Source organism: Myxocyprinus asiaticus, chromosome 38, assembly GCF_019703515.2.
Source record: "Myxocyprinus asiaticus isolate MX2 ecotype Aquarium Trade chromosome 38, UBuf_Myxa_2, whole genome shotgun sequence".
NCBI lineage: Eukaryota > Metazoa > Chordata > Actinopteri > Cypriniformes > Catostomidae > Myxocyprinus > Myxocyprinus asiaticus.
The window spans coordinates 10713426-10726689 of record NC_059381.1 but is presented as its reverse complement, the minus strand read 5'-3'; the positions used below and the strand labels follow the sequence as shown (position 1 = coordinate 10726689).

General features: G+C 37.2%; 1 protein-coding gene across 2 annotated transcripts in view; it reads left to right on the top strand.

The window, feature by feature from the left end:
• The window catches only part of whrna (whirlin a), a 179190-nt gene that overhangs the window by 49716 nt on the left and 116210 nt on the right, over positions 1-13264 (top strand). For both annotated transcript variants that reach the window (XM_051678240.1, XM_051678238.1), the window contains exon 3: positions 11222-11443. In XM_051678240.1, coding sequence (XP_051534200.1) covers positions 11222-11443 — 222 coding nt within the window. The remainder of the gene's footprint in view (positions 1-11221; positions 11444-13264) is intronic.

Below are 13264 nucleotides of genomic sequence, written 5' to 3'. Positions count from 1 at the left end.
GCTGACAGCATCCTCTTTTACTTGAGCCTGTCCTTTTTTGCGGACTTCTGGTCGATTGTCTGGCATCATCTATGTTGCTGTCTACACTGGGTGTGCCGTTACACACTAGCAAGCCTTTAGAACGTTCGCTTTTACGAGTATCTAGTTAATTTTCAATGAGAGGAACGCAGAAAGCGGCAAATTGCGGGCGGTTTTGCTAGCGCCATGGAAGCGGCGAGCAAACTGTGCTCGTGCACCCAATATCCTGCCGCTTTCACGTGCACGGCTCTTCTTGACAGGCGCCGCGAGAGGTAAAAATATTTAATCATTTTCTGAGCCGCTTTAGCAGTCATTGAAAAGCGTATTATTCACAGCCAATCATACATCAATATACTGAGCTCATATCAGATTGCTGAAAACATGGAAGAAAAGATAGGCCTCCATGCCATTTAAATTTCCGAACTACATGATCCTTCGAAAATCTCATAAAGAGATTTTATATGAAAGCCAGGGCTTGGGAGCATATGAGTGCACAGGCTAGATTTGCCTGGTTAAAATAAACTGCAAAATGAAACCTAATTTTCAAATTAACTGATTTCAATGGGTGACATGTCATCAATGCTAATCATAAACAATACCCAAAAATATTTCAATTAATTCTACTAAAATTATAAACAACAAATAAAATTAAATGCTGCACTAAATTTGCATCAGGTTTTTTTGTAGGCAAAACAAAGACAGACAAATCAACAATAAACACAAGAAAATTTGTGGTGTAAGTTTCATGTGAACACTAGGAAGGACAAGTCAACCCATCGCAAACACCGACATACCTGTCTTATAGTGTTTTCAGAAAACCGGTGTCTTTTTTTTCGCTGTAGAGAGAGAGCTAGCATGCACAAGGTTGCCAGATTGCTTGACTAATGTGTCACCCTGGCAGCATATATCCAAACTGTACAAGTTTACAGATCTGATTGGGGGATTTCGCCTATAGAAATCTGGCAACCCCACACGTCAAAATCTAATTCTGACTGGCTAATCACCCTTAAAGTCTGTTATTTATCAAATATATTAAAATTAAATATTAAATATTTTACTTGCATGATTAGTTCTAAGTAATACACGACACAATTGATCTAAAGGGGATGGTAAAGGGGGATGGTGGTTTTACAAGGGGGATGCTTTTTGGTATTTCTTGCAACAAGGCGGATGGCATCCCCCTCAACTCGAGCCCTGACTATATTACAGCTTTTCCTGTTAAAGCATAATTTTCTGTAAAGCTGCTTTGAAATGATGTGTGTTGTGAAAAGCGCTATACAAATAAAAATGACTTGACTTGAACGGCCCATAACTCGTCCGTTCGCACATATCTGTTGGTGAGAGGGAGTACTTGAAGCAAGTTAGGTAGGCCTGTTTATTTTATTAATAATTACAAACCTGACCCAAACCCCAAGTCATACTTAAATAACTGATCCGAACATGGCCCAGAACCTGATGGTTTCTCGGCTTTGGGTCAGGTTGCAGACCGCTAGTAGGGTTAGGATTAAAGAAAAAGTTGACTTAAATTCTGTTATCTTTTACACACCTTTATTTTCCAAACACATATGATTTTTTGTTTAACGTGGAACATAAAAGGACATTTTAGCTGAATGTCCTTAAAACCAAAGTAGACTGTGACCAGTGGTTGTCAAGCTCCAAAAAAGCACCATAAAAGTTGCTCATATGATTTGTGCTCTATATTCCAAGTCTTCTGAAGCTATGCGATTGCTTTGTCTGAGGAAAAGTCTGAAATTTAAGTCGTTATTCACAGAAAACATTTCCTTCCACCACAGCTCTCAAATCTTATTCACACTTGCACACATTCAAATCTGACACCTTAAGATGCATCTAGCCAGGTAGAAGGCCAGGTAGAAGGTCATAAATGTAAATGCATGAGTTCTGTTCTGTTTTTATTTTGTTTGTTTGTGCTTCGATGTGCTTAATATTTTTGTACATTTGAGAGTTTGATTCAGGCCATTTTTGCTTATTTGTGGAGAACATTAGATGATATTGTTGTTTGTTGGTTCTACATTTGTGTGGCCCACCATAAGTTGTCTGTTATTTTTGTTTAAAAAACCTCTCAAAGCATCCTGTCATGTTTCGGTCAAAGAGTGAAAAATCCCCCTTAATCCGCCCCCTGATTCAAGCACAAACTCTGCCCTTAAGTCAAGCTCTCTTCCTCCCTTGTTACTTTTCCATCTCTCTTGTCATCCACCATAGTGGCAACTTCTGCTGAATAACTCATAAATAAGAATGAGAGATGAGACAAGAAGTTGAAAAGTAGAGAGAAGTGATAGCTGGAAAGAGGGATTTGTAGAGAGAGGAGGAACGGTTTGCTGTAGCAACTCACTGTAGTCTGATTGATCCCTGAAGCATAACATGCCACAGCTCTGGCCAGGAATGTTGAAGGATGTCAGTGCCATCCAGAGCTGTCAAACTATGTCATACTTCACTGCCAATAACACTTGTCATTCTTCAGCTGACATATTTACATAGTTTGGCATTTTACTGCTTAATTGTAAGCATTATTTAGTGATGTACTGTTGAAAACGTTGAGCTTTGTTTTTTTTGTTTTGTTTTTTTTAGAGTTTAAGGGACAGAAAGAGAGATTGTCTTGTTATTTTGTTGGGAGCAGAGATTTTGCTTATGCAGTAATGCCTCAAGGGAGTGCAGGACTCAGTAATGGGCAGTCACAGGCAGATGGTCTGTATGGAAGCAAAAATAGAGAGACAGGAGTCATACACTTCTACAACTTTTTACACTGAAGTGACCAATTAGTGCTATGTATCTGCTTATATTCCTTTCACCCGTAAAAGGTAATTCACAAACAAGATCTCTTTATGGTGCCTTCACACTATAGTTTATGCAATGTCATAGAACTTTGCGAATCCATTGATTTCAAAGGGAATGGTGTATTGCAAAGATGTAGAGGGAAAATGAAAGTGACGCTCCTTAAAGGAATGTTTGGGTTCAGTACAATTTAAGAACAATCAACAACATTTGCGTAATGTTAATTACCTCAAAAAATAATCTGAAGTCAAAAAATTGTTGTGACTCATCCCACGTGTAAAAAAAAGAAAAAAAGAATTGCAGATAAAGCAAGGCACTTGCTATAAATTAAAGCCACATGACATAAACATTTTACATGTTAACATGATCTTAGTGTAATATAATATGGGATTTATTGCCATTATGGCATTTACCAGATTAAAAGGTTTACCACGTTACGTCATCATGATGGCAACAAAGTTTTAATATTGGATATACTGATGAGGATAGTAAGTGATTTTATCGAGCTAAAATCGCGTTAACATGTTAAATGTTTTCGTCGCGTTGCTAGCCAGGCAAGTTTTAGTTAAGTTTGCGTCAACCCTGGGATTTAGGTACCATTAAAGTTGTTCAGCCACCGGTGTTTATCACCATAGTAGCTTACTTGTTTTGTTTATGGTTGGTTGTCTATTGCTAAACAAGTTGCTTTAAAGTTGCAGCACGGCATTGTTTCACACTATACCTTTGGCACTGCACAAATCAGGGGCTTCGAGTAACTCAGGATTATAAAAGGGATTATAAATAATTATAAAGTAATCCCCTTTCAAAATTTTAAAGTTAAAAATGGCCTAAATGTGGGGCTTAAAAAAACATTAATATGCCTTAATGGCATTAAATGGAGAGCAAAGAGACTTTTGCTTAATTCTTTGCTTCTCAGATTTGAAAATTCTGCTCAGAAATAGACCATAACAATAGATCTCCACAATGTCACAAACACTGATCAGATTTGCCAAAATACTAAAGTCAGCCATCAAAGTCAGAGATTTTATTATATACTAAAAACGTCTAATCAAATTCTTCCCAGACCAAATTATCTGAGCTATGCTATCCACATTGATTTAATAACTCTACTCCATACTCCAACTGTATGTCAACAATTTTGTTTCAACATTGTGAGACAATGTTGATATAGTAACGCTTTAGATTACTGCTCGCAATTTACAGTGTAAGTACACCGAATTTACAGCGTACCTTTTTTGTATTAATAGTGTTACTACACAGTACGTACTTGTAAGTATAAGGGAACAATATGCAAAATTTGGGGAATAAAGGAGCAAACAAGCACCACTTCAATTTACAGCCCGCAAATGTTGCACTTACCCTATAACTACATGGAAAAAGGGGGTAACAAGTTGGACTTACACTGTAACAACATGGAACAATGGTATATTTACACAGTAACTACAGAAAAATGTTTTGCAATAGTTCTAATTTTGCTTGCCTTGCTTTCCCTAGTTGCCTTGCCTAGTTTTAATTTTGCTTGGCATGTGGTGTTGCTGGCATGACTCGCAGCTGAGATGGACTGTATTACAAAAAGGTACGCAGTGTATGTTCTTGCTTCATTGCTCGCAAACGTAAGATTGTTATTTAGCATAGTAGGTCATACATACCATGTAATATTAGAATAGTTACACCTTAGTTATAAAATACTTACAGTATAAATAATTTGTAATTTTCCATGTTGTTTAGCATAGTAGGTCATACATACCACGTAATATTAAAATAGTTACACCTTAGTTATAAAATACTTACAGTATAAATAATTTGTAATTTTCCATGTTGTTTAGCATAGTAGGTCATACATACCACGTAATATTAAAATAGTTACCCCTTAGTTATAAAATACTTACAGTATAATGTATTTGTAATTTTCCAGATTGTTACCCCTTTATTCCCCAAACTTTGCATATTGGTCCCTTATACCTACACGTAAGTAATTTATAGGTACACTATTATTACAAAAAGGTACGCTGTAAATGCAGTGTACTTATGCTGTAAATTGCGGGCTGTAATATAAAGTGTTTCCATTGACGCTTCAGTGAAACAAAGCTGTAAAATTCCATCAAGCTTCATAAGCTATGATGATAAAGCAACCTTTGAGAAATACAATTCTCCACTGGGTTGATATACAGAATACTATTGCTTTAATATGAACACCTGCACCACATACTAGTTTCTCCAAGAATTCACAAAATATTTACACGCCACATTTCCTGGGCTATCTAAAACACAAAAAGACACACTTAGTCTAATGCACAGATGTATTTATACCCCAAGAACTGACTGATCTCTGGTCCATCTGACTGTACCAAATTGATTCTTAAAGCCATTGTCATCCTGGTCTCCATCCAAAACCATTCAATCACATGCAAATTGCTTCAGCAGTATTCCCGCTCGTCTGAATAATCACATTCTGAACCCACACAAGACCCAATTACCCTTTGTGGTCATCTAATTGGCCCATTTTTGTTATGCTAATTCAAAGCAACGATCACAGATTGTCTGTTTATGTATGCATGTGGCACTTTTCTGTGGCAGCTGGTCAGTATGCACTCGGAGTCACACCCTCAAACATTTATGACTTGATTTCTCATTCTGCTCTCAGATGCTTTATCGGTCCAGTTGGAAACAATAATAAATAAACAGAATGCCCAGCTTTGAGTAAGTGTGTGTTCCCTGCTGAGAAAAGCATGAATTTCCATTCTGGCCCAGCCTGGGATAAGCTGGTTAGCCAGCATGGTCTTTCTTGTGAAGCTGGTTGACCAAGGAAGTCTTGCTGTATAACCTACTGTAGTTAAGAAGCCTGGTGGGCACACCAGCACACCAGCATCCCAAGTGGAGTGCAAGTGGAGCTATATCCAAAACACAACATGTTCTGGTGACCATGCTGATCTTTTCAGCAGGGTGTGCTGGTGTTAATGTAAACTGGTTATTAAACTGTAACTACATTTTAGCAAACTGAGTGCTGCTTTCTATGTTTTGCTGCAGTTTCCTGGTGAAATTAACACCAGAGGCACTACAACAACTGTGCATTTGATTCACTTTCACACAAATCACGGGTACTATAGCTGTTTGTGACTTTATAATCACATATTTTTGCTCTGTTAATCACACCCTGCTATGTTAAGGCCTCAATATACTTCCAGAGAAGTTCTTATTCGTTCTTCATTCAGGGGTAAAAAGAAGTTCTAAACAACCGAGCAATGGTATACTATTTGCGAACATAGAGACACAATGTGTCTGGGAGGCATTCAAAGGAGCATTTAAATATGAGGATGCTACATGTAAAACCTTAACTAACGTGACATTAAAATGTGTTATCACTGACATTATGCCTCACTCTATGAGTAGATTTCACACAAGATCAGTAAAAGAAGCTGTTTTAACCTCTCGATTATGATTTAAAAGTAAAATATGCATTAGAATATGTTTAATTTGTCTTGTTTAGATTCTTAATTCATGATGCTAATGCGCTAACATGCAATACGCAGCCATAATATGCACCAATTTCACTCAGTTATTGTAATTTATGATGACACTGATACTAATGCAAAAAGAGTGTAAATATTCAGAATACAGACAAAAGAATGATGATAGAGGCATATCTTAATTTTGGGCAGATGTGTGACTGGCTTTAGATGTAGATGGCACGTGAGTGAATGGGCACTTGAGAGTATTTGAGTAGATTTGAGTCCTTTTGTAGAAAAAAAATCGCATGACATGGTCTTGGAAAATGCCTCTACCGAACGATCATACAGATGTTGGTAAATTTGCACCAGCTCGCTAATAACTGCACACAGGTGTGACCATCGAATACTGACTCAAAAATGTAAACAAAGTAGTAGGTGGTGCTTCAGGTCACACCTACCGATGACGTGGACCAATGGCAGTAAGGTGTTTAGTAGCCGGTTAGAAGTTTTCCTAGAAGTTCGCTCAGGCGAGCTGTTACTAACCACAGAAACTAACGCAAAAACTGTCTTTTTGGCCAGATTTTGTTCTAAATGATGTCACACCAGTTCATTCTTCCATTTCATATGAAGTATATCTGGGCCTTTATGATATCGAAAAATTCTTACTCTAATGCATCATTTGAAAAACTATACATTTTAACGCTTGTATCACAGATCCAACTACATTTACACACTTCTTCCATTGTGATTATCTTGCACTGTACCTCACCTGATAGAGTGTTGCTCTTTGGTCTCAAAGACCAAACCTCAAGCTCAACCAAGGATCCTCTAAAATGAAAGTGAAGCGAAAACCCCATAGAAGTGACATGAAATGATGTAGTTGCTTCAGTAAATGTGCCTTTCAAGTTGAATTTGCTTTTAAAACACTATCGCCTAGATTTAGGTGTTGGTTAAGGGTAAGGATGTCTGTTTTGTTCACCTCTCATGTATCTTTTAGGACACTATTAGTTAGGTTTAAGTTAAAGTATTTGGTTAGGGAGGTACGTTTTACTCATTAAAACATCAATCTAATGTTTACCTAAAAACCTCATCTGATGACAACATCTGATAGTTTAATTACTCACAACTCATCAGTACATGTTATTTCAAAGAAAAACGGGTTGGCTTTGTAATCTTTCATCACTTGCTCTGCTTCTGAAACAACTTTCCTTTTTAGCTAGACAAGAGCCAAATAGCTATTTATGCATTGTTTTAGCAAATTTGCATTCTGGCTCCAAACGCACCCACTTTTCACAATCCAATAAATTTCTGGTAAATATAAAATTAAGTCCCACTTAATTCAATTTTTAAATATACTGTAAATTAAGTCTTAAAAAAATGTTGATTTTTTCCCCCATTAAATAACCCGTATCACTTGGAATTACGTCACATTATGGAAGTAAATCAGTTGCGAATGCCATTTCATGTTGACTGTGTTCAAGATGGGTTATCCACCATTTCTCACATCTCTTGGCAGTATGAAACTTTAATTTCATTCCATTCCATTATTTTGCTCTTACTTGGAGTTATTCCTTAATGCATTTTTCCCACATTGCGTTATATGTTTTCCTAAGGTGACACTGTAGCATACACTTATGTCTTTTTTTTCTTTTCTTTTCTTTTTGTCTGTCTGGATTTCAGTCTTTTTCTTTTTCCTCCGCAGTATTACATATACCACTCATTTGTTGACACACTCCATCAGGCAGTGTCACCGTCAGCACTTTAAAGCAGCGATGGTGCATTAAGATCCTCACTGCTAGGCAATCTTTTATTTGTTAGTATTCACAGCAGGAACCAAGCTGTTTTTACCTTCTCTTCTCATCTCTTAAACTCCTCCACTCCCACTCTTTCATCCTCTCCCACTCTCATATTTTTCATTTTCTGGTCATTCCAATCTGTTCGCATTTTATTTGTTTTTGCTCTAAATTCCTCTATCCCAAAGAACAACTTGTCACTTACTTAAATAATGCAAGCAAATCCCAGCCAAGGCAAGAGACAAAACCAAATGCTTACGGACCAGATTAACGGCGGAATAAATCCAAACTTTGAGCTTTGAAGCATTTTTCGATGAAGAGCCTTAGTTGTGTTTCTTGCTGGCAGATTTCTTTTTTGGCGGATGAGTCACGAATAAGCAGTTTTATTTTGTTACACTTCAAATCTGGACCACTGCGTTTTGCCACTCAATAAACATTTAGCAGAACTTGGTCAGAGACACCAAACAGTAAGAACTCCCGGGGACTGAAACTACCAAACTGTTTTTGAAATGCGCTTGGGGGGGGGGAGGGGTGTTAGGTACAGTATAAGCTGCATGGGAAGTAATATTGTGAAGCCACTCTGAGAACAGGAAGTTCAGTGAGCTGAGCCCAGTTGCATTAGTGCTGCGGTTAAAGTAGCGTACCACTAATCTAAGGGAGGGCCCGCAAACCATGAGTGTGAGTCCCATCCACAAGTGGTGACGTCATGTGCAAGCATTTGTATCGGGGGTGAAATTAAATTATCACTTGTAATAAACTTCTATTAACATAGAATTCTACTACTAAAAGGAACTTGATTGATTGACTGTTTTATTATCTGATTCTCAGAAATTTGCACCAGATTGAGCATTGTCCTTACCGTCATGTGAACACAGACACCAATTATAACAGGACAGCTTAACCAATTTACCAACACAATTTGAAATAACAGAAAAAAATGTGCCATAACAACATATTACATCCACACACGATGCTGAAAAATAAATAAAGCGAGACAAAGATGTCCATCTTCTAGCACGTTTATGTAGAAAAACAATTGAAAAACAGTGCTGATGGACACAAAAACACATTCAGTATGAACAACCCCTTAGAATCTGTAAGTAAATGCTTGACTGTGACATAAATTCTGTGATTCCAAAATGGAGCTCCGTTCTAAAAACGATCCTTTGCTTTACAGCAAAGCTCAAGCTAACCTTTACACTGTCTTTAAACTGCTGCTCCTCATGACAGCTAGTGTATTCGGTAAATAATCAACATTTGAGTGCATGATACATTGTTTCACGCAATTGTGACTCTGTGTAAAAACATTTATGCAGACTGTGGCATTAAAAAGTCTGGTGGTGCTGCTTTGATGGTGGCTTCAGTGACCAGATAGGCCATTACAAACCATTACAAAATTGGTTCATAACGCAGTGAGGGGGTCCTGCACAGGGTCCACAGAGGCTGCTGGGGTGTCCCGTACTCCAGTGAGTGAATGCATTGGGATGTGCAAGTTTAATGCCAGTATAGTGTATATGTGTGTGTGTGTATGTGTGTGTGTGTGTGTGTGTGTGTGTGCGCGCTTTAGAAGTGAGAACAATGTCATTTCACACTCAGCTGAATTCGTGGCGTCCCGTTGTGCAAGTGCAACTACACTTGATCTGCGGAGTGATAGCAAGCATAGCAGGCCATCGGAGGCCAATGAAGCGAACACCACAGGGGCTTTTAGTTCATCGCCCCATTCCTTCGTCAGTTTCGTAGTGTCAGTGGAGATCCGCCCATGTGTGTGTTTATTTGTTTTCTTTGAGCGTGTGGCATGTGTGCATGGTTGATGGAGCGTTTATCATATGGAGTGGAAAAGTTAACATTTTCGCATGAGTACCTTGACATTCTCATAACTGTCTCTATGTCCAGTCACTAAGCAGACACAGTAGACTGAGGTTATGGTCAGAATAGCATATTTCATTACCATACTATTCTTACTTTTGTACAGTGTATAAAAAAAAAACTTTGTTTTTACATTTTATTTGCCACAATGCAATGAATCAAGTCATTCCGGTCTGTCAAGCACATTAAAGGAAAAAAAACACCATAAAACCACAGTAAATGTAATTGATACAACTCATTCACCATATTCCAAGTCTTCTTAAGCAATACAATCACTTTGTGTGATGAACAAAATTTAAGTTGTAATTGTGTAAAGCGCTTAAATATGCCGGCTATGTTAATAAAATTAAATCTCTTTGTTTCTCATCATGTCTCATGACCAAATTTGTGACATAATGTTATGATGTTTGGTCACGATACATGATTACAATGAATGAGGTTCTTTTAAGAGATTTTAATCAATCAATAAAAATTGGAACAAAGGGATGGTTTGCCCAAAAATGAAAATTCTCTCATCATTTACTCATCATCATGCCATCCAAGACTTTCTTTCTTCTGCTGAACACAAATGAAGATTTTAAGAAGAATATTTCAGCTCTGTAGGTCCATACAATGCAAGTGAATGGTGACCAGACCTTTCAAGCTCCAAAAACCACATAAAGGCAACATAAAAGTAATCCATAAGACTCCAGTGGTTAAATGTCTTCAGAAGCAATATTATAGGTGTGGGTGAGTAACAGATCAATATTTAAGTACTTGTTTTATTATACATCTCCACTTTTACTTTCACATTCTGAAAGTGAAAGTGAAAGTAGATATTTATAGGAAAAAAGGATTTAAATATTTATCTGTTTCTCACCCAAAGTGATTGACTCACTTCAGAAGACATATATTAAACCACTGGTGTCGCATGGATTACTTTTATTCTGCCTTTATGTGATTTTTTTGGAGTTTAAATGGTCTGGTCACCATTCACTTGCATTGAAAGGACCTACAGAGCTTAAATATTCTTCTAAAAATCTTTATTTGTGTTCAGCATAAGAAGCAAAGTAATACACATCTGGGATGGCATGAGGGTAAGTAAATGATGAGAGAATTTTAATTTTGGGGTGCACTGTGTCTTTAAAAAGGCTAAATGAAATATAATAAGCTAATGTATAGTATAACATACTACTGATGAAAATGTTTATTGTTGAATAATACACTGTTTTTTTTTTGTTTTTTAAAGTACTGTAGGCAGTATACATTATATACTGCTCAGTATGCTGTATAGCCTGATTATACCTCGCTTTTTCTCTCTTGTAGGTGCTGAAGGGCAGTAAAAAGCTCTCCATGGCAGTGCGGTCTGTGGGCCGGATCCCGGGCGGTTATGTCACAAATCACGTCTACACCTGGGTGGATCCGCAGGGCCGCAGTGTGTCCCCACCCCCTGACCTTCTTGCAGAGCATTGCAGTGCCACCCTGCGCAGATCCAACAGTCAGGGCCGCAGTCACATGCAGCTTCTGCAGGACGGTGATGAGAAGAAGGTGAGAAGAAGACATTTTAATTTTTCAGGTCATATTTGCTGTAAATGTGCACTATATAACTTCAGTGAAATGATTTTTATGGGAATAAAGTTGAAGTTATTTATCTAAAGGAATATTCTCACTTATTTTCAATAAAATAGACAGCATATATGGCATGCTATCGATTACCACAGGCAAAACTTTTGACACATTGCTCAGTTCATAAAAATTTACAACAAATGCATTTACAGTAATATACTTACAATGGAAGGCAGGAGTTGAAGCACATTAATTTTTCAGGAGAAAAATATTGGTTATTTGAGCAGTACAGCTGTCTAAATCATCCTTTTTAGGTGGGACTAAAAACTACATTGCAAGTGCAATGACTGTAAATATGCTTCCTTTTTATTTATGGACACTGTACTTTGACAATGTAAAAAAAAAAATAATAATAATATTCCTGTAAGGCTGAAGTGTGATGTTTTGTTAATATACTTTCTCCTATTTCAGCTAAATATGCAGAAACAGCTATAAGTAAGCCATTAGTAGGTTACTTTAGTTTTAAGATGGACAAAGTCATGGTATGGAGTGAGCAATTTCATATTCATAAACCAAATTTGTCACAATCTATGAGGAAAGAACAAACAAACTTATGAATAAATGCTCTTCTCCAGGACTCTGAGTGGGAGAGAGTGACATAATTGTTCAAAAACAGTATAGATGGAGTACTTCTTATAATTAGCATATACATTTCCCCCCTGGGCCATGATGAGTAGTTTAGCTCTTAAAGAAAATGCTAAAGAGAGTTTAAACACTCGACGTAAAAGTTTGCATTGTTTACAGCTCATCAGCTTTAATTAAGGGATGTTGATTTACAGCTCTTGTGAATTTTAAGAGCTCTTCTTCAGTATAGGTTCAGTGTTTCATTATTATGGAGATGAGATTTTACTTGCGCATAAGAGCTGTGCGGGTGAAGAATTAGCCTAGTCTTTTATTATACACAGTATATGCCGTTATTTCCCTAAACCAAGGCTCTTTGTCTTATCTGTGCCATCTGATTATAATCTCTTTGACAGAGTGCCATTGGACCGCTGCCCTTTTCTATAAGTCATAATTTATCTACTGTCAAGCTCACACGTCTCTGGGCTAAACTATCTTAGATCATCTCCGTTAGCTAATGGGTAGCAGTGATTTTTAAGACAATGATTTATAAACTACAGGCTGTTACCAGATTAGTTCTATGAGTTCTTCCTTCTGGACATTTTTTCAGTTAACTGGTAAGCATTTTGTTCTATTTTGATTTGATTAGTTGTCAAAAGTAGAGTTGGAATGATTGCTGTGGTCATTGTGTTTTCTGCAAGATAAGTAAGATATGACCCTGAATCAACATTTTTTGTTGGATATTAATATTTTTTACACATGTCTTTGCTAAACAACTTACATTAGCATGTAATGTAGGAACTTTGACTCATTTGCAGCTATGTTTATTTCCTGATATGTTCGAGTTATTTCCAAGTTGGAAGCACCCCTTCAAGTTGCGTTCTTTGCACTTTTTCTAGTAGGAAGTTGAAAATTCTGACTTTCAGAGTTAAATTGAATGCACAAACGTAAACTTAAACCTATCAATTACCCTATCTCTAAAATCTGATTGGTTGATAAAAATGTTCCAGCACCAACAATGATGTTGATCCAGGAGCATGTCCTACTTGGCAAAATCACAGTAACAGGTTTGAGGTATTTGCATTCAAATCTGGTATGGTAACCATTAGTTGATGGTTCGAATCACACAGGGGGCAACAAACCATCATCTGTAGTTACTCTACTGCAAGTTACTTTGGATAA